The sequence below is a fragment of the Doryrhamphus excisus genome, linkage group LG8 (genome assembly GCF_037039965.1).
Source record: "Doryrhamphus excisus strain RoL-2023G ecotype Guam linkage group LG8, RoL_Dexc_Guam_v1.1, whole genome shotgun sequence".
NCBI lineage: Eukaryota > Metazoa > Chordata > Actinopteri > Syngnathiformes > Syngnathidae > Doryrhamphus > Doryrhamphus excisus.
Genome location: NC_136364.1, coordinates 1,290,181 through 1,314,322, shown reverse-complemented (window position 1 = coordinate 1,314,322; position 24,142 = coordinate 1,290,181). Strand labels below are relative to the sequence as shown.

General features: G+C 41.4%; 1 protein-coding gene across 1 annotated transcript; it reads right to left on the bottom strand.

The window, feature by feature from the left end:
* Window positions 1-3,182: 3,182 nt before the first annotated feature.
* brip1 (BRCA1 interacting helicase 1) lies at window positions 3,183-21,522 on the bottom strand. Its single transcript, XM_078792599.1, has 18 exons — window positions 21,258-21,522; window positions 20,776-20,887; window positions 20,113-20,313; window positions 19,323-19,441; window positions 18,509-18,619; window positions 16,298-16,570; window positions 15,331-15,552; window positions 14,942-15,141; window positions 14,717-14,849; window positions 13,134-13,276; window positions 12,514-12,691; window positions 11,321-11,461; window positions 10,365-10,526; window positions 9,257-9,416; window positions 9,041-9,162; window positions 4,361-4,473; window positions 4,205-4,287; window positions 3,183-4,129 (listed from the first exon to the last, which is right to left on the bottom strand). Exons 1-18 carry the CDS (start codon window positions 21,348-21,350, stop codon window positions 3,906-3,908), a joined length of 2,790 nt encoding a protein of 929 aa, XP_078648725.1. The 5' UTR covers window positions 21,351-21,522; the 3' UTR covers window positions 3,183-3,905.
* Between the last annotated feature and the right edge of the window lie 2,620 nt (window positions 21,523-24,142).

Below are 24,142 nucleotides of genomic sequence, written 5' to 3'. Positions count from 1 at the left end.
TATTATGTACTAACGCCATATTGTAGGCTAAGCGTGGTTCTGATGTAACTGAAAGCATGTGTAGTGTGAAATGAAGGAAAATGAGTAGAAATGGTTTGCTGCGTGCTAATATTTTGCTAAGAAGACAGCAAAAGAGCATCAAGGTTTCCTCAATAACTTCCAGCATTAACCAGCTTAGGCTATAAGCACAAACAAGGGATGTCTATATCAAGATTAGCTAACCTATAAAACCACACGGGCAGATTAGGTGTCTAATTCCACTGCCCCCCTGAAAGAAATCAGGCTTTATTGTCCGAGTGGCTCCAAAGCTTCCAGTCCAGCCAAGTTCTGACAGCTGCTGGAGCAGACAGATTGCTAGCCAGCCCCTCATCCGCTCCAGCCATACTTAGCTGCCTCAATGCGCTTAAAATAATCAATTTCATTAGCTGCTCGCACAAGGTAAAAAAAAAAAAAAAGAAGCCGTCTTTGCTCCTCTTTGCGTGGCAAAAGATGATTTTCAAACATCTTCTGACTGATGACGCCGGCAATACTTTACGACAATTCATATTTCTCTGTTCTACACCATAAACTAACCCTGGATTAACAACTCTACGATCCTTACTTTTTTCCTTCTCCTTGGACATTTTTATTTGAAGTTAGATGTAGGCTTTAGCATAGCTCCGCAACCCTAATCAGGATAAGCGTTATCGAAAATGGATGGATGGATAGATGGATGGATGGAATGTATGGGTTGGATGGATGGATGGGTCGGTGGATCGTTGGAAGGAATGTATGGGTTGGATGGATGGATGGAAGGAATGTATGGGTTGGATGGATGGATGGAAGGAATGTATGGGTTGGATGGATGGATGATGGATGATGGATGGATGGATGGATGGATGAATGGATGGATGGATGGGTTGGATGGAAGGAATGTATGGGTTGGATGGATGGAAGGAATGTATGGGTTGGATGGATGGATGGAAGGAATGTATGGGTTGGATGGATGGATGGATGGAAGGAATGTATGGGTTGGATGGATGGATGATGGATGGATGAATGGATGGAAGGAATGTATGGGTTGGATGGATGGATGATGGATGGATGAATGGATGGAAGGAATGTATGGGTTGGATGGAAGGAATGTATGGGTTGGATGGATGGATGGAAGGAATGTATGGGTTGGATGGATGGATGGAAGGAATGTATGGGTTGGATGGATGGAAGGAATGTATGGGTTGGATGGATGGATGGATGAATGGATGGATGGGTTGGATGGAAGGAATGTATGGGTTGGATGGATGGATGATGGATGGATGAATGGATGGAAGGAATGTATGGGTTGGATGGAAGGAATGTATGGGTTGGATGGATGGATGGATGGATGGATGGAAGGAATGTATGGGTTGGATGGATGGATGGAAGGAATGTATGGGTTGGATGGATGGATGATGGATGGATGGATGGATGGAAGGAATGTATGGGTTGGATGGATGGATGATGGATGATCAATGATGGATGGATGAATGGATGGAAGGAATGTATGGGTTGGATGGATGGATGGAATGGATGGATGGATGATGGATGATGGATGGATGAATGGATGGAAGGAATGTATGGGTTGGATGGATGATGGATGGATGGATGAATGAATGGATGGATGGAAGGAATGTACGGGTTGGATAGATGGATGATGGATGGATGGATGTATGGATGGAAGGAATGTATGGGTTGGATGGATGATGGATGGATGGATGGATGAATGGATGGATGAAAGGAATGTATGGGTTGGATGGATGAATGGATGGATGGAAGGAATGTATGGGTTGGATGGATGGATGGATGAATGGATGGATGGAAGGATGGAAGGTTGTAATCTTGGGAGGAAAGAGTCATGTTTTTTTTTTTAAATTGTAATATTGCGGGAATAAATTCATCATACAAAAAAATAGCAAAAATGAAAAAAAAGTTAAATTATGAGAAAAAGTTTGTATTGTAACTAGGGATGTCCGATAATTATCGGGACTGATAATTATCGGCCTGATATCAGCATAAAAGTGTGATATATCAAAGTATCAAAGTTTTTGACAATATGCCAACACATACTGTATGTGTCCATTCCACCACAGGAGATAAGTCATGTCACACATATCGGTATCCGTATCGGGTGATATCAGTATCGGAAATTGCGTGTTGAACAATATCGGCACATTGTTTTTTGGCAAAAGGTCCAATATCAGACATCCCTAATTGTAACGGGGAAAAGTAACAATTTCTAAACAGAAAAAACCATCCATTCTGTAGGTAGAAGTCCTTAGCATGTCTCCATGTGTTGCCGTACTAAATATCAGCATGGGGCGTGTGTGTGTTTGTCTGTGAGGGCTTACTGAGTTGCGTTCCCACTGTGATCCAGATGGCCGTCATGTTTAAATCATGTTTAAATGACGTTGAGGCTATTTCCTAACGATTCCATGAAGTCCATGGTCTGTCTGATCACGTCTGAGCGACGTAAAGCCACAAACACAAGGCAGACATCATGGCCGTCAATACAGTACTCTCCTTCTTTTACAGGAGCTGTTTGAAGGGACCCTCATCAAGCGGAAAGTCTCGCTTTACCCTCAACTCAACTGTCAAACGGGGCTAATCTTATTAATCTGACAGGATACACTGATAATCTAATCTACTAAACCCTTTCACGTCTGCGGGGGCAAAATGATCATACAGGAAGAATATCACCAAAAATGGATATGTACGTTTCAACAGTCACGTGATGAGCATGTGATCGTCCTATACAGACACGTGCATTCGTCTCACGTGCAGTTTCACACGTCAAAAAGCATACGTTATATTCAATCATTATTTTTAAATAATTACAATTTCATCACTTCATTTTTTTAATGAATTCAATGAATAAAACAGAAAATATACAGTAATAATACATATTCTATTTTAAAAGAAGCATTATTTTCTTATGTATATATATATATATATTCAAATAAAAACAACAACAAAGGATAAATTCTATTCAATTAAAATGATTAATTTTGTGGTATACTGTATAATAAACATTGAACAAATATTTGTCACAACTGTATAATAATATAATTGTATTATACTCTTTATGCAGAGTGTCCCAACTCCCTAAGGCAGGGGTGTGCAAACTACGGCCCCGGGGCCACATCCAGCCCGCCAAATGTATTTTGTAATAAGTTTTATTTCCAGGTGTCCCTAAAGTCTGGACTTTTTAAGAGGGAACCATGCATATGTTATATAATTCTGGCAACATTTTGTTGTTGAACAACAAAAAGTAATAAAAAAGTAACTATGAGCGCTAAAAGCCTAAAAGCAGAAACACAAAAGGACTAACACGTTGTCGAGCAAGTGGAGGACGTGCAGCATGAGGAAGGCATGAGGGACAATCTGGCGACAAGTCACACCTGCTGCCATGCTTAAGAAGCCGGGGAGGTAATTATCACCACGTGTGTGCACGAGCGGTCCAGCAGCCAATGAAAAGGCAGAAGGCGGCAGCAGAGCGACAACACAGACCATGACAAACACTTTATCCTTATCAATTCATAATTTCCTGTCTTGTGAATTTGAATTTTTTTCCTGTAAATGTACGACTTTTTGTCATAGATTTATGAATTTATTATCATTCATCTGAAATGGTGAGAAATAATTTCAATCAAGAAGAAAAGTTCAGCGATACATGATAAAAACTGTACAATCAAGGCATCCCATGGCATCCAAGCCCCTCCCCCCTAAAACAACATGGGGACCTCCACTCAACCAAAGTGGTCACCATGCCATTCATGTTTTCTTTCTTTCCAACATATTTGTATGACTTTGAGGAAATGGGATTAAATACTTATTTCCCCTACTGTACCTCCAGAAAGAAACAAATCTTCTTAAAGTACACTCAAGATTTAACGTGAGTCACCTGGTGGTTCCTGTCCAGCTTTCGCTGGTGTGAGAGGTGAATCAAGGAGATCCGAGGTCTTCCACAAAGCATTTGTTCCTGATGAGCTCCCTGGCGAGGAGTCCGCGTGGGACAACCTCTGTTGCGCCTTTGAGAACGCTTCCAGGGAGCGCATGGCGCCGCTGAAGGTGTCATGATGGTGGACAAGCTGGCGCACCCATTTGGACAGACCTGAGAGTCACATGACAATTTTCCATCATGTGCGGACAGAAATCAGACGTAGTCGCAGCAAAAGGATGGTCGTACCTGTGATGTACTTGTTGGGGTTATTCTTGTAACGGCTGTCCACCAGAATGAGGGCCCCCCAGTCGTTTCTGTGACGAATACACCTGAGAGTAATATGAACCATGGGTTCAGTTACATCTGGGATGGATTGAGGGGGTCTAGACTTCCAAGATTTACCTTCCCAGGGCTTGGTTTAGAGCTCGGTAAGCCTGAATCTCATACCAGCGATTGCCTGGCAGAAGACCTCTGGTCTTGCAGTGCTGGTCGTTGTACTTCATCTTCAGTTCAACCTGGAAGACATCATTATAGAATGTTCCTTACTTTTTACATACTTTACCTTGCTTTACATACTTTACCTTGCTTTACATCCTTTACCTTGCTTTACATACTTTACCTTGCTTTACATGCTTTACCTTGCTTTACATACTTTACCTTGCTTTACATACTTTACCTTGCTTTACATACTTTACCTTGCTTTACATACTTTACCTTGCTTTACATACTTTACCTTACTTTTTACATACTTTACCTTGCTTTACATACTTTACCTTGCTTTACATACTTTACCTTGCTTTACATACTTTACCTTGCTTTACATACTTTACCTTACTTTTTACATACTTTACCTTGCTTTACATACTTTACCTTGCTTTACATACTTTACCTTGCTTTACATACTTTACCTTGCTTTACATACTTTACCTTGCTTTACATACTTTACCTTGCTTTACATACTTTACCTTGCTTTACATACTTTACCTTACTTTTTACATACTTTACCTTGCTTTACATACTTTACCTTGCTTTACATACTTTACCTTACTTTTTACATACTTTACATCCTTTACCTTGCTTTACATCCTTCAATACACATTGTACATTTAGAGTCAATCTGCTGGAAAATGATTCTATTACTTTTGTGCCATCACTTTGACACTCACCTGCTTCCACATTCATGTGGGACATGCCAAATTTTTTTTCAGTGTATTCCCCATTTTCCATGAAAGTTCCGACTTTCCAACATGAAAGTATTCAGCTCATGCAGGACGTTCTATTTTCCATCCATCTTCTTCCGCTTATCCCAGGTCAGGTCACAGAGGCAGCGGCCTAAGCAGGAAGCCCAGACTTGCCTCTTCCCAGCCACTTCACCCAGCTCCTCCCGGAGGATCCCGGAGCATTCTCAGGCCAGATGAGAGACACTGTCTCTCCAATGTGTCCTGGGTTTTCCCCAAGGCCTCATACGTGCCCTCCCCAGGGAGGCAAGAGTGATACTTATAGGTTATCACATGGTTTGTCTGGTATCAGGTCAGGTATCATGCCCCCAAGTGCCAGTATCAGCCCGAGACGGGCACAGACGGCAGCAAAACAAACGCTGTGTGTTCACGCTCGTGCGCTGTTCTCTGATTGGTTGTTTCAAGGGCACGATACCAGAGCAGAATGCTCTGAGTGGACAGCTACGGGGGCTGATACTGGACGTGGTTAAACTCTATATTTTATCAGTATCACTGCCCTGGGCTTTGACACAGTATCATTTGGGCCTTTTCCTGTATCATTAATGGGCGGTTTCTAGGGTACAGGGTACAATTAATACTGTAGTATGTGATAAATCAGAATACCCTAATCGGAGAATCCCTGCTGAGCACTTTTCTCTTGTACTGTACCCCAACCGTGACCTTAAACCCCGGCTTAAGATCCGTTCCACCTCTACTATGGACGCCTCGAGGACTTTTATCCTATCTTACAGATGCTGCAGTTGTATGATGACGGGAAGTTGCTAAAAATGCCAGGAATGGCTCCATCCCTTTCAATCCGTCAGTGTTAGCCGCAGCATTTCCAAATGCACAAGTGAAAAGTTCAGCTGGCATCTGAGGGGTAGCCATGAACGGCAGGTGACTGAACAGAGCCGTAACTACTTCTGACAGGTACCATTTGTTTGCCTAGAGCCACCAAAGGGATGTGGCAGGTACAACATCACGTGCAGCGCACGGCGTCACCGCGACCTGTCAGTCTCCGCAAAAGGAAAAGGTTCTGAGCAAGCACGGCTCAGAGATGTTTTGAAAGAAGCACGCGGCCGTCCGTCTGAGCCTGAGCAATACAGCGTCGCAACAATACTATCAACATTTCAGAAGAAGTCTGGCTCCATGCTGGGTGTGCAGTTAAAAATCCACTTCCAAACCTTCATCTCCCGCAAAAAGGCCAGTAGCCCAGAGGGATTATGTCATCTCAATGCAATGCTGACCCATTTTAGCATCCTGGCTGCTCACATACCTGGCCATACGCTGTCATCTTCCAATCCAACATGACAGGTAACATATGTGAAAAAGCCAATCCTGGCTCCAAGCTAATCTCCCAAAATGTGCAAGAAAGCACAAGCTAGAGGGCCCGACTTAAAATGTCAAGAGATCACTCGCTTGCTTTGGCCTTGTCCTCTGGAGTAACCCGTTCATCCTGAAAAACATAGATTTGACTATTATAAGGCATGACTGTCAGCACAGCATGGATTTCCTCATGTGCGGGGGTGGGGGGGGGGGCGGGATGAAGGTGGTTGTCGGGCTCCGTGTCGGTGTGAACGCCTCTGGCCGTTTGCGACATCTTGTGTGTGTCACTCAGATTGTTGCAGGCCTCGTCTGGTACTGAACGGAGCTGACATGGGAGCAACTCATTAGCATGCGTCCGTGCGCACCAGCGTCACCTTCAAAAAACATTTACACTTCTACGGCAGTTTTACCGGATGCATCACAGTGGACTGTGGGGATGTCTACAACTTGATCAACTCCAGTGCTTCAAAAGGAACAAGTGAAAAGCATAACCCTCAAGAAAGTTTATGCTATGGGGGTGTCACCAGACACCCAACTGACCAGACGGAACCATGCGCGAGATCGGATCCACCAGAACGAGAGCAGAGAAGTAAAGTACAATCACCGAATACGACTAGACCGCTTTATAGGAGTCCACAACTCAATACGAAGTGTTGAAAAAAAGAGCAAAATAAGTCCCATTTAAAGACAAATGTGTTTTATATTAGTATCAACATTTTAGCTTTTTTAGTTACAGTACACTGTAAACCCGAATGTTCAAAGTACTTAAATAAATGAAGTTATGCATACCCAAAGTTCTTTAAAAAGTTCTAATAACTTAATTATGTCAAGTTCATTTAACACGTTGTTCCATTTTGAGTAATTTTAACTAATATGTTTTGATTAAATTGAACTGTGGCTAAAACATAGTTTACATACAACATAAGACACTGTAAATAAGAATGCTCAAAATAATTAATATAAGTATAAGTATTTTCTTAATATATAATGCATTATCTGTCTTTTCAGTTTATTTTACTTGTAATTTTTGATTAATATGAACTTTTTGCAGATTTGTGTAACCTACTTAAAATAATTTGTAGTTACTTATATAAAAAAGTATCTATTAAACATGAATATACCAAGAATCAATTAAGAATAAATCCATTGCATCAGATAGATTAGTACTGTGTAGGTTCCACATGCACACCTTCTTCCAGTGGAAAGAGTTGAAATGAGAACGAAAATGAAAGAATGGAGAATGCATGGCAGAGAGAATGCGAAAAAGAAAGCTATTTCTCTTTTCAGCCCCAAATTTTAAAAGTATATCTGATATCAACTCCAAATATTAAAGCTCTGACATACTCAAATGTTTGAGTTTATAAACTCAAAAAAAAATGTGGCAACTGATTGCCTCACTTTTTTTGAGTTCTGCTAACTTATTTGGGTTTACAGCAGGGGTCTCAAACACGCGGCCCGCGGGCCAAATGTGGCCCGCAGGACACTAGTTTGAGGCCCCTGCCTTGATATGAAAGTTTAATGTTAGTGCGGCCCGTGCAAGTTTGATATGGATGCTGTATGGTATCATGTACCCAGAAAAATTATTACGCTTGATTAATGTTCATGTTAAAGTTTAAATAAGTTAATAGTTATCCTCCCTATCCGTGTGGAAGTGGTAAGTTTTTGGCTATTTAATTTTAAAGGAAATAACTTCAAGGCTACCGTTTAGGTCGCTAGCTCTCTAGTTTGCGAGTTAGCATGTGTCTCTGCAGTTGCGCAATATGTTGTAAATAAAAAGAGTATTAATGTGACTATAGTCGTGTTTTGTCATGTCTACAGGGCTCTAATAATGCTTTGTTCATTTTAATATGAAAAAAATCATTTGTCTATGTGGTTTCTTAAGTTTTTATTATTTGCCGTTTTATTATTATTATATTTATTTATTTATTACTGATTGATTGATTTTCTTTATGCTTGATTTGTTTATTTATTTTTCATCTTATTTTGTGCAGAAAAATAAAAATTACAATATTTGAGAACAGTGAAATGTTTTATCAGAGCTTTTCTTGTAGAAAATCGGAACCAAAGCACTGAAAAAGTTTGGATATTTTTCTGTTTTTAATAAATGCGGTTTTTTTTTTGGGAAAACCTGATGCGGCCCAGCCTTGCCCAGACCCTAGCCCCAGTGGCCTCCAGGTAAATTGAGTTTGAGACCCCTGGTTTAGTGTAGCTTTTTGCTCCATTTATCAACTTTCTTGGCTCTGTAGGTCTGGGGCTGGGTTGTATTGTGGATTTTTTTTTTAATTACAGCTTTCAGACAAGCATTACACAGTGTTACGTGTGTGGAGCTCACTCCCACTCGGAGGATTCTTCACCTTTGTTGGTCGCTTCTATTTAATGACTGAGTAAATGCATGATGCAAGAAAGACTTTTATATTATCTGCACATTTCCCAAATCGCATAATTTGCCAATAAAAACTGAATCTGTTGATAAACATGGCTGGGTTAGCTTAGTTTAGACCAGCACAAATCCTACAATAGTTGCTCACCCCCTGCCTACCTGAAGGTCTTTAATGTTGGGGAAGGGGATCCCAATGGTGACCACGGCTCTGGCATTGTCATCAGTGAAGTCGAGTCCTTCGCTTACTTTCCCCCGACACACCGCCATCAGGAGAGCACCGTCTGCTCATGCAAGCAGAAAAAAGAGAAGCCAATTATTATCGTCCGAGAACGGTTGAACACAATTTATGATATGTCAAGATGCAAACACTGTCACCTCTTTCCTCGCTGGATTTGATAGCATTGTAGTAGATCTGAAGTAGCTCATCAAAATCACCCTTCCCGCCACCACGAGGCTCCGCTATGACCATTTTCTGTTGCTCAAGTTTATTCCAGACACCCGTGGCGGTCCATCGATCCCGCATCTTATCCAGCATCTGCGTAAACAACTCTGTATCGTCACGTAGCAAATGCAGGCTCTTCATTGGCTGATCTTAAAAAAAGAAACAGACACTGAAACAGTGTCATTTCCTGACATTCTGTCTGACATCTCATCTGACCTAATGATGGTAAAGGCTGGTTTTGGACACAGCTTGGATTGCTGAACTGCCCCAGCAAGGCTTCCAATGCTGGCCTTGGACACAGTGAGGCAGGAACTTCACTTAACTTTTTATTTGGCTTTTCTAAATGGACAGGACTATTTTGCGTGTTTCATTGACAGATAACCGGTCTGTAGCGGTCAGAATGCTTGCTGCTTGGAATGGGGATCACATTCTTACATATCATTTCTCTACTTAACAGACATTAGGGGCGCTCCGATCGATCGGCCACTGATCAGTATGGGCTGATACTAGGGTAAAAACCTGGTATCATGCCGTGTGTGGGTCTCAACCTTGGGAGCATGCAGACACTATGTAACACTTTTGGTTGTGTGAAGGGCTGTGTTGGGCTACGGATGGCGTGTGACGCGCGTTGCCACTGAAACCACTCCTGACTCCGTGGTGGGTGCACGGCTGTCTCTGCAATTCCGCACTTTGGCTGTCCAATGAGGGCGCACACCTTGCGTGGACCGTGACGAGTGAGCATTTGCGCCACGCTTGAAACGCGCGTTGTGCAAGCTGACGGCGAGTGCCGGCATTTTGTCTCCTCTCCGGGGACAAAAGAGAGTATCGGCAGAGCTCTCTAGACATGAAATAACGCCGCTAGTCACTTTTACACTTATCATTCCTTGTTTACATTACATTGCACAGGCTACAGAATCACTGACAAAAGAGAATTGTGCATTTACGTAACAATGTGATGTTCCTAAATGCAACGTGTTAAGCGTGTCTGAAACAAATTAAGCATACGGTTATTATTGGAGTATGTGCGGATGCCATATTTACCTTGTAGGAAGGCAAGAAGCAGAGAACTCCTTTGGCCACAACTTGGCACACATGCAGGAGCAGAGCACCAACCTCATCTTGGAAGGCAAAGGTTTCAGTATGTTGGAAGGTGGCACACAGCTTCCTGCCCTGAGGCCCTTCACCAACGGTGCCAACCCAAACCTGCACAGACACACACCAGCAACGTGAGCATTCATGGTGTATATACACTGTCAGTAAGATGATGCTTTTTCAGTTTCCTCGCAATATCTTGAAGAGACTGGTGGGTCTCTTGATGTTTGCAACTTTAGTTTATGCTTCCAAAATTCAACTAACAACTTCTTAATACAATCAGTGGTTTATGGTCAGGTGAGGCTCTGATGAAAGATTTAAAAATAATAATACAAAATAAGAATATTTGTCCATTGAACTGTATTATAAATGTATTTTCTCTATTGTTAAAATTCACAATATTTGCACATTTCCTAATGAAATAGAGGCCAGAAAGCTAAAGTGGGAGATACATCCCTGCGTACGCCGCCATTGTAGAGGAAGTAGAGTGGTCGGAGGGGTTGCAAGGGTGTCGCACTTATCAACAAAGTGATTAGTGACACCCACGTGTGTGCCGCTCGCCCCCTATGGAAAATTGGTAGCTTATAGATTGTTTTAGACACACGTGTGTCCACATTATAAGGCTTTTGCACCCCAGTTTGTGTTAAGTTGTGTTGTCATTGACGAATATTTCAATTTTTTTGCCAATCTGAAACATTTAAGTGTGACAAACATTGAAAAAAAAAAGGAATCAGGAAGAGGGCGAACACTTTTTCACACCAATTGGTGCCTCCGGCCTCTCCAGGTACAATGACTGGCCCAGGGACACAACATCTGCATCTGCATCTACGTCCTACACCACTGCCGCCATTCATGCAAACATACTATATAAACTGTATACAGTATATGTGGCAGAGCATACTGACCTGGGATTTGTTGATAACATGACTGGCCTCCAGTTGAATAGAAAATTTCACCCCGAGTTCTGAAGAGAAGGATCCCATAGGTGACAGCGTCCCTGATGTCAGGACAATGCTGTGTACTCTCCCACTTAAGTCGGAAAAAGCCTAAAAAACACATCATGCACAGCAGTAAGCAAGGGAGGTGCTCCTGTTTGCTAACCTAAACACAATAGACACATATGTATATTAAGCATAGGTTAAAGACTATATAAGTAAACTTGACTTGACACTAGCCAAAGGTAACGTTAAGTGTCGGAGCAGCCGCCATTGTTGCTGTGTTTTCGTTTTGAGTTACGAAAAGTTAAGGCTAGGTGTAAGTATTCCATGTGATCATGAACTTACCTGTTACTACATGCTCACAGCATGGATAGAAAATGATAAAACCTTGTTGGGGGTGTTTTAATAGCCGACTTTCTAGTGTGATAGGTATGTCTCATTATGTATATTAATTAGCTGCTTTTATATCTTCAGATGATACAGAAAAGAGAAAGCCGTGTATTCATGTCTCACATTATATTCTAGATGATGGCCAACGTTCCCCCCAAAAGTGCAATTTTCCATTGATTATATATCATGTTTTTTTAGTTTAAAAAAAAAAAAACATTAAAATGCAGAAAGGTATTAAAGTGCCCCCCCACATCTTTTGACGTTTACTATGTAGTTCTCTGTGGAAAACCCTGATGATTGCACATTACTTACATTTGATTTGCTATGCTCTGTATCATTCAATTTGTGTGACTAAAGTTCAACTCAATTATTGTGGCCACTAGGTGTCGACAAAAAACAAAAACATCCACCAACCCACTTTAACCTTAAAGGCAGCACATGTTCAATTATATATTATATAATAGCATATCAAGTTGTACCTGACTGTATGACACAGGACCAGCCAAACTATGAAGAAAAGTGTGACTTATTGCTCAGAAAATAGGAAAGTGTGTGCATTTAAACACAAATAATTACTAATATCAATAATAAATCAAATAATATCAATCGATTTCATTTTGTTCTTGTGACTTTCTGCCTTTATATGCCAATTTTACTTTTGCGCTAGAGTCCAATGAAATCTTATGGTAAGCAAAGTAAATCTTGTGGTAAACATCTATGTGTGCTGAACTGAGTAAAGGATAATTTGGCAAACACACATGGAAACTCACCACAGCAGGGTTGAGACACCAGAAGCTCAGAGTCAGAACTTCCGTCTTCATTTTGATTTTCCGGCGATGTTTGCTGTTTGGTAGGACCAAGAAACCCTTGGAATCGGGATTGTCGGGTGGGGCCTTGCTCACCCAAGCATAGTTCTTCTGGAGTGCAACTTTGTAGTCTTCACAATACCTACACACACACACATTTTTATTAAATAACGCATCAGGGGGTGAGGGGAAGCTAGGACTAGCCGTCACAGGCAGGTGAAAAAGGGAGTGATTGATTTGCTCACCTGCACCCTACGGGTAATTAACATTATAAGAAGAACGTAGCGGCTTGTACACCAGATGTTTACAATACCACTTTCATTTTGTCATTTTATTTTTGTTTGATTGGAAATGTTACCATGTTACACATTGAAATATTCAATCTAACGGTCCTTGAGCAAACCCCCACTCTATTTTAGAGTTGCATAATCCCTGTGTGAATGCTCTAATAACAGTCTGTCCATCAACAAATGGCCATAATTCACCAGAAAGGTAGCAGAGAGCTACGTAAGCGACGCAGATGCACGGTACATGTGTTGAAACAAGGAATATTCCAACACCATATTTCCTCAGTTGCCTCATACCTGGAGTTGTCTCTGTAGAGGAAGTCCAGCACCATGAAGAGGCCTTTGAGGACAGTGGATGCTGAAGAGCTGATAGTTGCGACCTGCTTGCTGTCCTCGTTACCATCATCCTCCTCCTTCTCCAGCACTTCTTCCAGAGTTTGCTAGGACATGAGCACAGCAAAGGTACAGTATGTAAGACGACTACAAATATCTGTTCTGTTCAGAGACTGTGATGATACTGTACACAGATCACATGAAGGACATGTCCACCACAGTAATAAAACACCAAATGTACAATTAACGGTGCTGTCTGTCATGGTTTAGCTGTCTATCCCAGCTTCTTCCGGCTCAGCCATGGTTGATAAATGTTGATAGCGTCTCCGAGACTGCGTGTGCATGAGCTGTTGGTGAGTAACAGCCCAAGGCCACAGACGTCAAAACTCATTCAGCTCAACTGGTAATTGTGAAGAATATACACATAATTGTCATTTTCTATGAAAACACCATGGGTAACATAGTCAGTGGTGGAGTTCTTATACAGTAGTGTGAAACAGTGTTTGGCCCCTTCCTGATTTTGGTGAAAACATGGAAGAGTGGTGAACATTCCCAGGAGTGGCCGGCCAACCAAAATGACCCCAAGAGCTCCGTGACGACGCATCCAAGAGGTCACAAAAGACCCCACAACAACATTCAAAGAAGTGCCTCAGTTAAGGTTAGTGTTCATGACTCCACCATAAGAAAGACACTGGGCAAAAATGGCCTGCATGGCAAAGTTCCAAAACCACTGCTGAACAAAAATAACATTAAGGATGGTCTCCATTTGGCCAGAAAACATCTTGATGATCCCCAAGACCTTTGGGAAAATACTTTGGTCTGACCAGACAAAAGTCAAACTTTTTAGAAGGTGTGTGTCCCATTACATCTGGTATAAAACATCATAGCAACAGTAAAATATGGTGGTGGTAGTGTGATGGTGTGGGGCTGTTTTACTGCTTCAGGACCTGAAAGACTTCCTGTGATAAATGGAAGCATGAATTCTGCTGAAGAAGAATGTCCGGCTATGTGTTGGTGACCTCAAGCTGAAACCAACATGGGTCCAAATCAAGACTTTGGAGTGGCCTAGTCCAAGTCCTGACCTGAATCCTATTGAGATGCTGTGGCATGACCTTAAAAAGGCTTCATGCTGGAAAAGTCTCAAATGTGGCTGAATGACAACAATTCTGCAAAGATGAGTGGGCCAACATTCCTCCACAGCGCTGGAAGAGACTCATTGCAAGTTATCACAAACGCTTGATTGCAGTTGTTTCTGCTAAGTGGCCCAATCACTTATTATCTTTAGGGGGCAATCACTTTTTCACACAGGGACATGTAGCTTTGGATTGTTTCCTCCATTTAATAATAAAAAGTTTCAATTAAAAACAGCATTTTGTGAGCAGGTGTGTTGTCATTGACTAATATTTACATTTGTTTAATGATCTGAAACATTTAAGTGACAAACACAGGAAAAAATAAGAAATCAGGAAGGGGGCAAACACTTTTAGACACCCTGATACAGTATTTGGTGAGCAGCCCAGACCTGTTAAGAGAAGATGCTAGTGTACCTGTAGCATCCGGAAGGAGTCGGGAGTGATGCCTCGGCCGTGAAAAATGGCCAGTATGTCTTTTCCACTCCAAACCTTACTTGCATTTTCATATCCCCGATCTGACAAAAGGCTTTGGCTCTCCTGGATCCAGCTGCATGGACAAACATACATCACAAGGAAATACGTGCACACCATCAGATAGCTCCATAAGACCATTTCAAATTGCTTTTCCGAGTCACTAACTTGGTGAGGGAATAGCAGAAGTCCCTCAGAAGCTCGTGCTGTGATCGGCGGATGTTGTTGGTGACCATGCCGTCAAGCTCCTCCGTGCACAACAGCAAACCATTATGGTCTAGTGTGAAGCTGGCACACTCCCTGGCACAGTCTTCAATGTTATGGGCTTCATCCAGAACCAGGATGTGGCCTGAAAGATCAATCGCCATCTGACACATTTAAAAAAAAGAGGAAAAAGAGGATTAGCGACTGGCAACTCCTGAACACTATACATGTGATATATTATTATTATTATTTCTATTTTACATATATTTTTTACATTAATTGCTAATTTTGCTCCAAAATTAGAGTTTGCATGTTCTCCCAGCGTGCATGTGTGAGAACCAGAATCTACTCACGCTCTCTCGGATCATTGGATCCAGCAGGTAGTTATATGGGCAGAACACGATGCGGGAGCTTTGCATGAGTTCTCGAGCAGCATAGTATGAACAGGAACGAAGCCGTTTGCCCAGAGTGACGATGTCCTCAATGTCCCAGGCTTCCTGCATTCCGTGGACCAGCTGGAGTGTGCTCTGGTTGCTCATTTTCTGTACGGCGTGGTAGTAACGGCAGGACTTTCCCTGAGATGAACAAACACTTTTCGGTAAGGAATACATTCAGAGCCGGAATGTTAAAACAATGGCAAGAATGCATTCTGGAATTAATTGCAAACAAGCATTCAATCGAAATAGTTTGTTTATCAGGTTATCAAAAGAGAACAGCTTTTAAAACTGGGCAAAATGTTGGATGTGATTTAGTGTCATGATCTCTTGATGGCAAAGGCAAAAAAGGTTTTCTCTCTTTGAACATGGTGGGATTGCTGAGCATTGCTGCTGAGGTTGGACGCAGTAATTTGGTCATTTCAAACTTCTGAAAAACATCCTGAAAAACAAAAAAGTGCCCGAAAATGTCACCAGCCCTGAGCCGGAGGATCCCATTGGTGGTCCGCCAAAACGCGGACCATCCTCTGCCAAATGAAGGGGCCGCTGCTGAGGCCTTGTCCCCTTTAAAATTGGAGGTTTGGAATTTCTCCCTTGATGGTCCTGATGGCTTCTAACGTTACTAGGATGATAAGGAGATCCCGCCTGAGATGTTTTCCACACAGCACAGTGGAGCTTCATTCCCACTGGCATCAAGCAGCCATGAATGTGACAGCCTCTCATTAATCACTCCTTTTTTATACATTTTATTTATATTTTAGGGGCTTTTAAGTGTTTTATGGTCAGCTGATGAACAGCCTATTCCACTTAAACGCTTGTTTGCAATGAATCGCTAACTCAAAATATGTTTTGTTCCACTCCCATGTGTGTTAGTGTAACATCTCACATCTTTGCCTTCTCGTAGCTCTTTGCAGAGTTCGTTCCGGTGGGCGTGAGGTGCCACAGCAGGGTTGACGCAGGTGTGATCTCTGCTGGATAATATGGTCATCGGAGTAGTGGAGTACGCCGTACGCTTCATCTCATGGGCAATCTGAGTGATCTGTTTATGCGTGCGTGTGCCAAAGAAAATCTTTGGTATCTTCGGTATCTTCTTTTTGCCATTTTCATCCTTCAGATTTCCCTTGGCTGAAGCACACAGACACTGGTGGCATTCGGGGGACTGGGAGAAAAAATAAAAACTGAATTAGATGCTCAAAAAGACGTAATGGCGGCGTCTCACAGCATAAGTTACATTTGAAGTGAAATACAGGTGCTACTCGGGTTACGTTTTGTGGTTAGGTGCTCCCTTCCATACATTACTAAGTAGTGTGTCAAGGAAAAGGAAAGTGAAGGGAAATTAGAGGCTGTTCCAACCACCATTAGGGTTAAAGATGGTTTCATGTGAAAGGTTCCGTTCCTATGAAATGATAAGTGTAGAGCTTCTTCCTTCCAGTAAACCCATCTCTCCCTCCTTTGCAACGCCCCTGCCAGTGTGCATGACAAGCACAGGGATAAAAGAAAGGAATTTTTTAAGTGCACTTTTTTTCCATCCTCCACAATCCTTATGTGAAACAAAAACACATCTTTCCCTTTTCTGTGCGTTCTAAACAAAGAAACACAGCCAGCATGAGGCAGCTAACAATGCGCTAATGGGACACACAAAAAACACATCCAAGGGCTCACTAATTGAGTGTGGTCTAGTCTAGTCTAGTCGTAACAGTCTGATTACGACTGTTTTTGTCAGCACCAACTCCATTACGATACTGTAGGCAGAACGCTGTGGTCCCTTTGGTTTGTCAAAGAAAGTCACTGGTAACATAACGTTCCTAAAATCCAACCCAAGGACCAAATCCCTCTAAGCAAGCCCAGAAATATCATTTACGGTTACAATTAAACCTTTGCGGACTACCATGACCCGGATGAGACAGTTGCATCCCTGAGGTGTTTTCCATTGACCTTTTATGCTTGAAAGTGGTCATGTGGAGGGCAAGGATTCATATCCTTGCCCTCCTGGTGCAAATGAGACCCCAGAACATAGAACTACATCACATCTTAAGACCAGTAGCTTTGGCTTGGCCCCCTGGAGATGCACTGGATATGAATGAATGTTGTAGACGTTCAAAAAAATCAAAAAATCAAAAAAACAAATAACAAACAAGAACCGGGATATGACTTTCCCACTTTTGGACAGATTTAGTAGAGATACTCAATTGTTTTAGGCCACCATTAAATTTACACAAGTACACACAATCTACACTGCAAAACCACTGCTCAAGCTCTGCAACCATTCTGTCCAGTGGACAGTGATCAATTATATAATAATCATTATATTATTAATTAGCCTATTATTATTAAGATTAATATATGCCTTTATTCGTACTATCATTATTATTATTCTTCTGATTACTACTACTACTACTACTACTACTACTACTACTAGTAGTAGTATTAGAAGGCTAGTATTACCCTGCTTATTGGCTTGCTTATTAGCCTGCTTTGGCCCTATTATAGGAAATTTGTCAGATATTTTTTTGGAAACAGAAATAAAATCAATAAAAAAAAGAAAAAGAAAAAACATCAAATCATTTAGGGGGGCTTAAGAACATTTTAGGGGGGCTTCAGCCTCCCTAAAATTGGCCTCATGACCACTGACAAGGACAAATACTATTGGATACACAATGTACATGCTTCAATCTGCTCCAGGTTTGTAGCACAAAGTCAACATATTTGGTGGAGTGTATCGCCACCCAGTGGAGAGATGGAAAAACCAACTTAGTTAGAACGACCAGAAGTGATTCTTTTCACTTTGAAGTCAGAAAGATGATGCTGTTTACTGTTATTATCAGGGGCTGATAGGTTTGGCCACGGTTAGAATAGTATTAGAATGTTGTATTCTGGTGTTAAACCATGCCAAAGTTTCAGATAATGAGGTTTGCGCATTTGGAAGTGAGCCCTGAAAGACGTTTGGGATGGCTCTGGACACTCATTCATTCATTTTTTTTTAAGAATGGCTCACTGACAAGTAACCTCTTCTCTTGAGAAACTTCAGACTGTCCAGTCCAGTCTCTCCCACAATGTAAATAAATATTGACCCCATGTGACAGTAGTGTATACTCACAGAGCAAGAAGACGCCAAATCAGCGCCATTGTTTTTTGCCTTTGGAGTCCAGTGCTGAGGACCTGAAGAGTGATTTGCCATCTCTGGCATCTCCTCGGTAAACACCACTCCCTGCAACAGACCATGTTTTACATATGAGGTCCAACAGAAACCACCCAACAGTTGCCATTTCTTTTTTCCCCACAGTGAAACAGGAAACAGGACGTCCTTTTCTAAAGCCAAACTTCTTAAAGTTGTGGTGATTTCTATAGGAAAACCCAGTTTTCATACGTTTCACTTTATGTCGGACCATTGGTATATTTTGTCTCACTTGTTCAGAGTACGACGTACAAGGTAGTGTCACCATGACACTTTTTGATGGACAATAATTGTAATACTAATTAATACCAATAAATAATATTATTGTGTACATTATTTTTTAGACAATTTTTCATTAATGTAATAATAATGCAAGTACACCCTATTTAAACTATTTAACTCATTTGTCTTCATTTCAAACTCCTTTTACGTGACATTTACAGGGACAATATGCAAAGTAAGGACATTTTGGACACCTCTTGACAATAGTTTCCCAGTCCGGTACCAATGACGCTTGGTGACAGGTCGAAACACATGCTTACGTACGTAGAACCAATAAATGGCACACACACGCTTGTTCCAGGGGAGGAAGGAGAAGAGACGAAAAGGTGGGAAGCTGTATTTTTTGTTGACTGTAGTTTTGTCACACATTGACCCTGGCGTTTCTCCTGCCAGAAGTATCTGTCTGCTCTCACCACGATTAAACCACCGTATCCTGTGCGTGAAAAGGCGCTACCTTGGGTTCAGCCGTGCGAATGCGTTTCCTCTGTGGCTGGAAATCATCCTGGTCGGAAAGGATGGAAAACTGGGAGGTCTCACTCAGGTGAGAATCCAGGAACTTTTGAAGTGACTCCGCTGACAAATATGCAGAAAGTGGATGGATGAATATTATGTATTTCGTAGGTTGTCACTGTGCTTGACAAGCTGGTCAATACACTTGGTACTTAATACAAAATACGTTTTGTTGATGATGTCACTGATAGGCTCAGACATCGTATCGTATTGATACTAATTATCATCTGATCAACTCCATGGAAATATGTAATCTCTCAAGCTTATAAGACTGATGACAAGAAGTAATCAGTTTTCTCACAATCGGTCATCTCAATACAGCGGCTCCCTGCACATTCACAATTCAATCCAACAAAAAATTGTCAAAAAATTGTCTATTTTGTCTGAAAATAGGCCAGCTTTGGTTCACCCTCCAAAGTCAGTAATAATTCACCAATACAAGTCCAATGTACAGTATACATGTACCAGCCCATAACGTGTGACTGATTTATTTGTGAAGGTCCTTGAACACACCATAGTTGTGCGCTGAGAAAATCTCAATTTCTTGCAAATTTTCCAACTGGTCTAAACATTTTGATCAGGAGCGTATATTTGATCATTCTGACTGATCCAGCCTCCAAAAGCCAACAGTTGGTGGAACTGCGGTACAGATGATTTCATATATAATTCATCTTAGTGTAAAAATAAAACAACATCAGCAAAACGGTGTGCTTGAAAAAGTGCCATAAACTTACCGGTTTGTGATCCTGCATGCAGCTGCTGTGGCGTCTCTTTGGAGGGTGAGGCAGTCAAATCAATAACATCAGCCTTCGAGACAGGTGAGACTTTGCTATGGCATACACAGTCACATGGGATGCTGACATTTGACCTCTTATTGTCGCCAGACATTTTACAAGCCTGGCTCTGATCTTCAGATCCTCCTCCTTGCATTTTATCTGCAATCAAACATAAATGCAAACAGCCGTTATCCATCCACCCATTTTCTTTACTGTTCATCCTGCTCATGACCAGAGGACTCCACTTCTGTCTGAATGGATGTGATTACAACACATCTCACCTTCCTATAACAACACTTAGCCCCATGTGAGCGACAGTCACAAGGCGAAGCTAATAACCCCCAAAATAATTGAATTCATTGGACGAGATGACCAGCCTGTGTCAGTGCCGACCGCTCTCTCACTTGGAAGCCCCCCCTAGAAGTCCTGCTGGAGCTCCACCAATGTATTCTCACACTTATTTTGTCTACTACTGTATATTGGGTAATTATAGGGGTGTTATGTCATGTATAGAGGGCTCTAATTATGTTAAAAAGCGGATTTAGAAAGTCGTAAACAGGTTTAAGGCATCCGATTTCGCGGAAACTCACTTATCAAAGCCGGATGTGGAAGCAAACTTACCCAACTGTGCCCGCTGCCACCCCAGCGCCGAGCACAGCAAAGCTAAACTCTTCCCACTTCCTGTCGGACTCTCCAGCAAACAATGCTGCCCGTAGTTCAGCCCTCGTAAGATCTGCAAGTGTAGCATCAAGTTATTTCAATGCCATCATGTCTCTGTTGAATATATTTACACATTCAAACTTGCATTTTGAAATATTCTACTGATTTGTTTATTCCATTCCATTAACTTGCATTCTTAAGCAATCAGAAAAAACAAGTTATTCCAGGATACTTTCATCTACAACAGGGGTGTAATTTTGTGAGTGTGTGTGTACCTTCTGTTGTAAATGTATACAATATAAATATGTACAGTACAACAGCCTCTGGTGGCTAGAGGAAGACATAGATAAAAATAGGTTTAAATTGGCTGTATGCTACTCTAATGCATCACTGTGTATATATGTGTACAGTACATATGTCCTGTGTATATGAGAGTAACATACTGAATTCATCATGGCCAGCTGGGATGGATACGCCTTGCAGGGAAAGTGGATCTTCACCCCTCCGATAGTATAAGCCACATTGGACGCTGTCATCTTTATGATCCGCAAAATATAACTAACTCTCTCTCACACACACAAGCAAACACTGTTGCACATAAAGAATGCTACTTGCCGCTACAACGTTACCAAACCAGGAAGCCGTATGTACTTCATGTGTCATTACAAAACACCGCCACTTTCATTTTTGTCTTCTTCTTCGCTTGCGTTCTTCCTCTTCTTCTACAATGGAGAGCCACAATGGCGCCCCCTTTGGACATGATGCGTATGGCCGTCCAAAGGCGTTTGCAGGAATTCCATCCCCCAGCATTCGAAGGGTGCCCCCCACACTCTCGATGGGCACACCGGAGGAGGAGGAGGAGGAGGAGGACTATTCTGCTTCTATTTGCAAAAGTAACATTGATGAATTGTTTTAATGTGTATTTATTTCACTTTATTTGGAATACAAAGTATTTTGTGCTTATTCCGAATGAGGAATGGGGTTTCTCCAGAACACAAGAGCTGCAGGTGGACAACTTCTATCTTAACTCAGTGTCTATACCAGGGGTCTCAAACTCAATTCACCTGGGAGCCACTGGAGCACTGGGCAAGGCTGGGCCGCATCAGGTTTTCCAAAAAAAAACAAAAACTCATTTATTAAAAACACAAAAATATACAAACTTTTTCAGTGCTTTGGTTCCGTTTTCCTACAATAAAAGCTCTGATAAAACATTCCACTGTTCTCAAATATCTTAGTTTTTATTTTTCTGCACAAAATAAGATGAAAAATAAATAAACAAATCAAGAATAAAGAAAATCAATCAATCATTAATAAATAAATATAATAATAATAATAAAAACTTAAGAAACCACATATAGTTGGTGGGTAGACAAATTATTTTTTTCTGATTAAAATGAACAAAGCATTATTAGAGCCCTGTAGACATGCCAAACACGACTATAGTCACATTTATACTTTTTTATTTACAACATATTGCGTAACTGCAGGGTCTTGAGACACATGCTAACTCGCAAACTAGAGAGCTAGTGACCTAAACGGTAGCCTTTAAGTTATTTCCTTTAAACTTAAATAGCCAAAAACTTACCACTTCCACACACATATGGAGGATAACTATTAACAGTTATTTAACCTTTAACATGAACATGAATCAAACGTAATAATTTTTTCTGGGTACATGATACCATACAGCATCCATATCAAACTAACATTAAACTTTCATATCAAGGCGGGGGCCTCAATCTAGTGTCCTGCGGGCCACATTTGGCCCACGGGCCGCATGTTTGAGACCCCTGATCTATACCATATACCATATGGGATATATACCATATATATACCATATATATGAAGAGGTCTCAACCCCAGCGTCTGGTGTATATTTCAGATGCTATGGCTATCCTGGAATAGTAAGAGGCCATTTTTAAGTCATTGGTGAATAAGGTTGTTTTGATCCAATCCTCAATCATTTCTATCCTTGACTTTGGAGTTCTGTATCGACAACTTATTAACGCATTTTTCTTTGTTTTGCTTTTTTCTTCACAGATCTCAATGGTAATACATTCTAAAACAGGGGTCCCCAACCGCCAGGCCGGGTACCGGTCCGTGGCGCATTTACTAACGGGACGCACATAAATAATAACAATAATGACAGCATTCTGGCCAAATTAACTTTGGCCTGTGCCCCTTGACATACCTGTAGCAGTCTCACAGTTGAACATGGTGAGTGCTGGATTTTATGTGAAACACATAAAAGTCAGCTAATCAAACCTTGGTCTACCACCTGATGGTCTTCACGTCTGTCATGAATGCTGCGTTAAAAAATATATGTACAACCTTGACAAAGGACATATAAACAATATAGATATAGCAGAGGATGGTTTCGATCCATCGACCTCTGGGTTATGGGCCCAGCACGCTTCCGCTGCGCCACTCTGCTGACACCCATTCAGACTTGTGTCAGCAAACCTCACAAGGTGACAGTTTTTTCCTGTTCAGGGCACCATTTTGGTTAGTGTGACTGAATTAGTTTTTTTTTGTGCCATGCATTTCCCCATCTGGTCTGTAGCTCAGTTTCCTCCACATTTTATTCTATGATGCAAACAGAAAAGACACGTTCAAATAAACAGTGATGCTCCTGTCACAGCACAACAATCAACATGTTAATACTCCATATCAGCTAACACTTCATTTTAGGGTATGATTATTACTTATTCATAAATGAATTTAGAGACAACAAGGATAGTAATATGTGTACAAGGTCACATGGTAGTGTACGGGATGTCTGGAGGTTAGTGCAACACACCCGAGTGCCTCATAGATAGCAGAGTACATCATGCCGTAACAATAAGACACTGTTGAAATGGTGAGTGGTGGTTTTTATGTGAAACATATAAAATCATCTTCAAGTCAGCCAATGGTCTTTACGTTTGTCATAAAAATTAATTTCCAAATTGCAGATATAGCAGAGGATGGTTTCGATCCATCGACCTCTGGGTTATGGGCCCAGCACGCTTCCGCTGCGCCACTCTGCTGACGAATCTTCGCGCATTTATTTAGCTTTTTTTGATGTCCTCCTCTGTTGTCAGTGAACCTGATCGGGTTTGATTTCCCCGACGGAATGATTTGGCCACAGCTGAGCACATCGGGAATAAGATAAAATTCTATAGTGAGATGGGTTAGCTTTACCCTGCTGGTGTGTTGTTCCGATGGTAATCCTGGTTTGTGGAAATATTGTAATGAAATAGAGAATGCAGAGCCTCATAATCATAAAAGAGTAAAATGAAAATGAAATTGGAAAAATAAAATATTGTTGAATCCAAGCATGTAGGGT

Coding starts and splice junctions, on each gene's coding strand:
- brip1 (XM_078792599.1), bottom strand. CDS start 21,350: ATGACAGCGTCCAATGTGGCTTATACTATCGGAGGGGTGAAGATCCAC. Junction 15,553..16,297: donor AGCTACGAGAAGGCAAAGAT/GTGAGATGTTAC, acceptor TGTTCATCTCAG/GGAAAGTCCTGCCGTTACTA. Junction 4,474..9,040: donor CCAACATTAAAGACCTTCAG/GTAGGCAGGGGG, acceptor GATGTCTTCCAG/GTTGAACTGAAGATGAAGTA.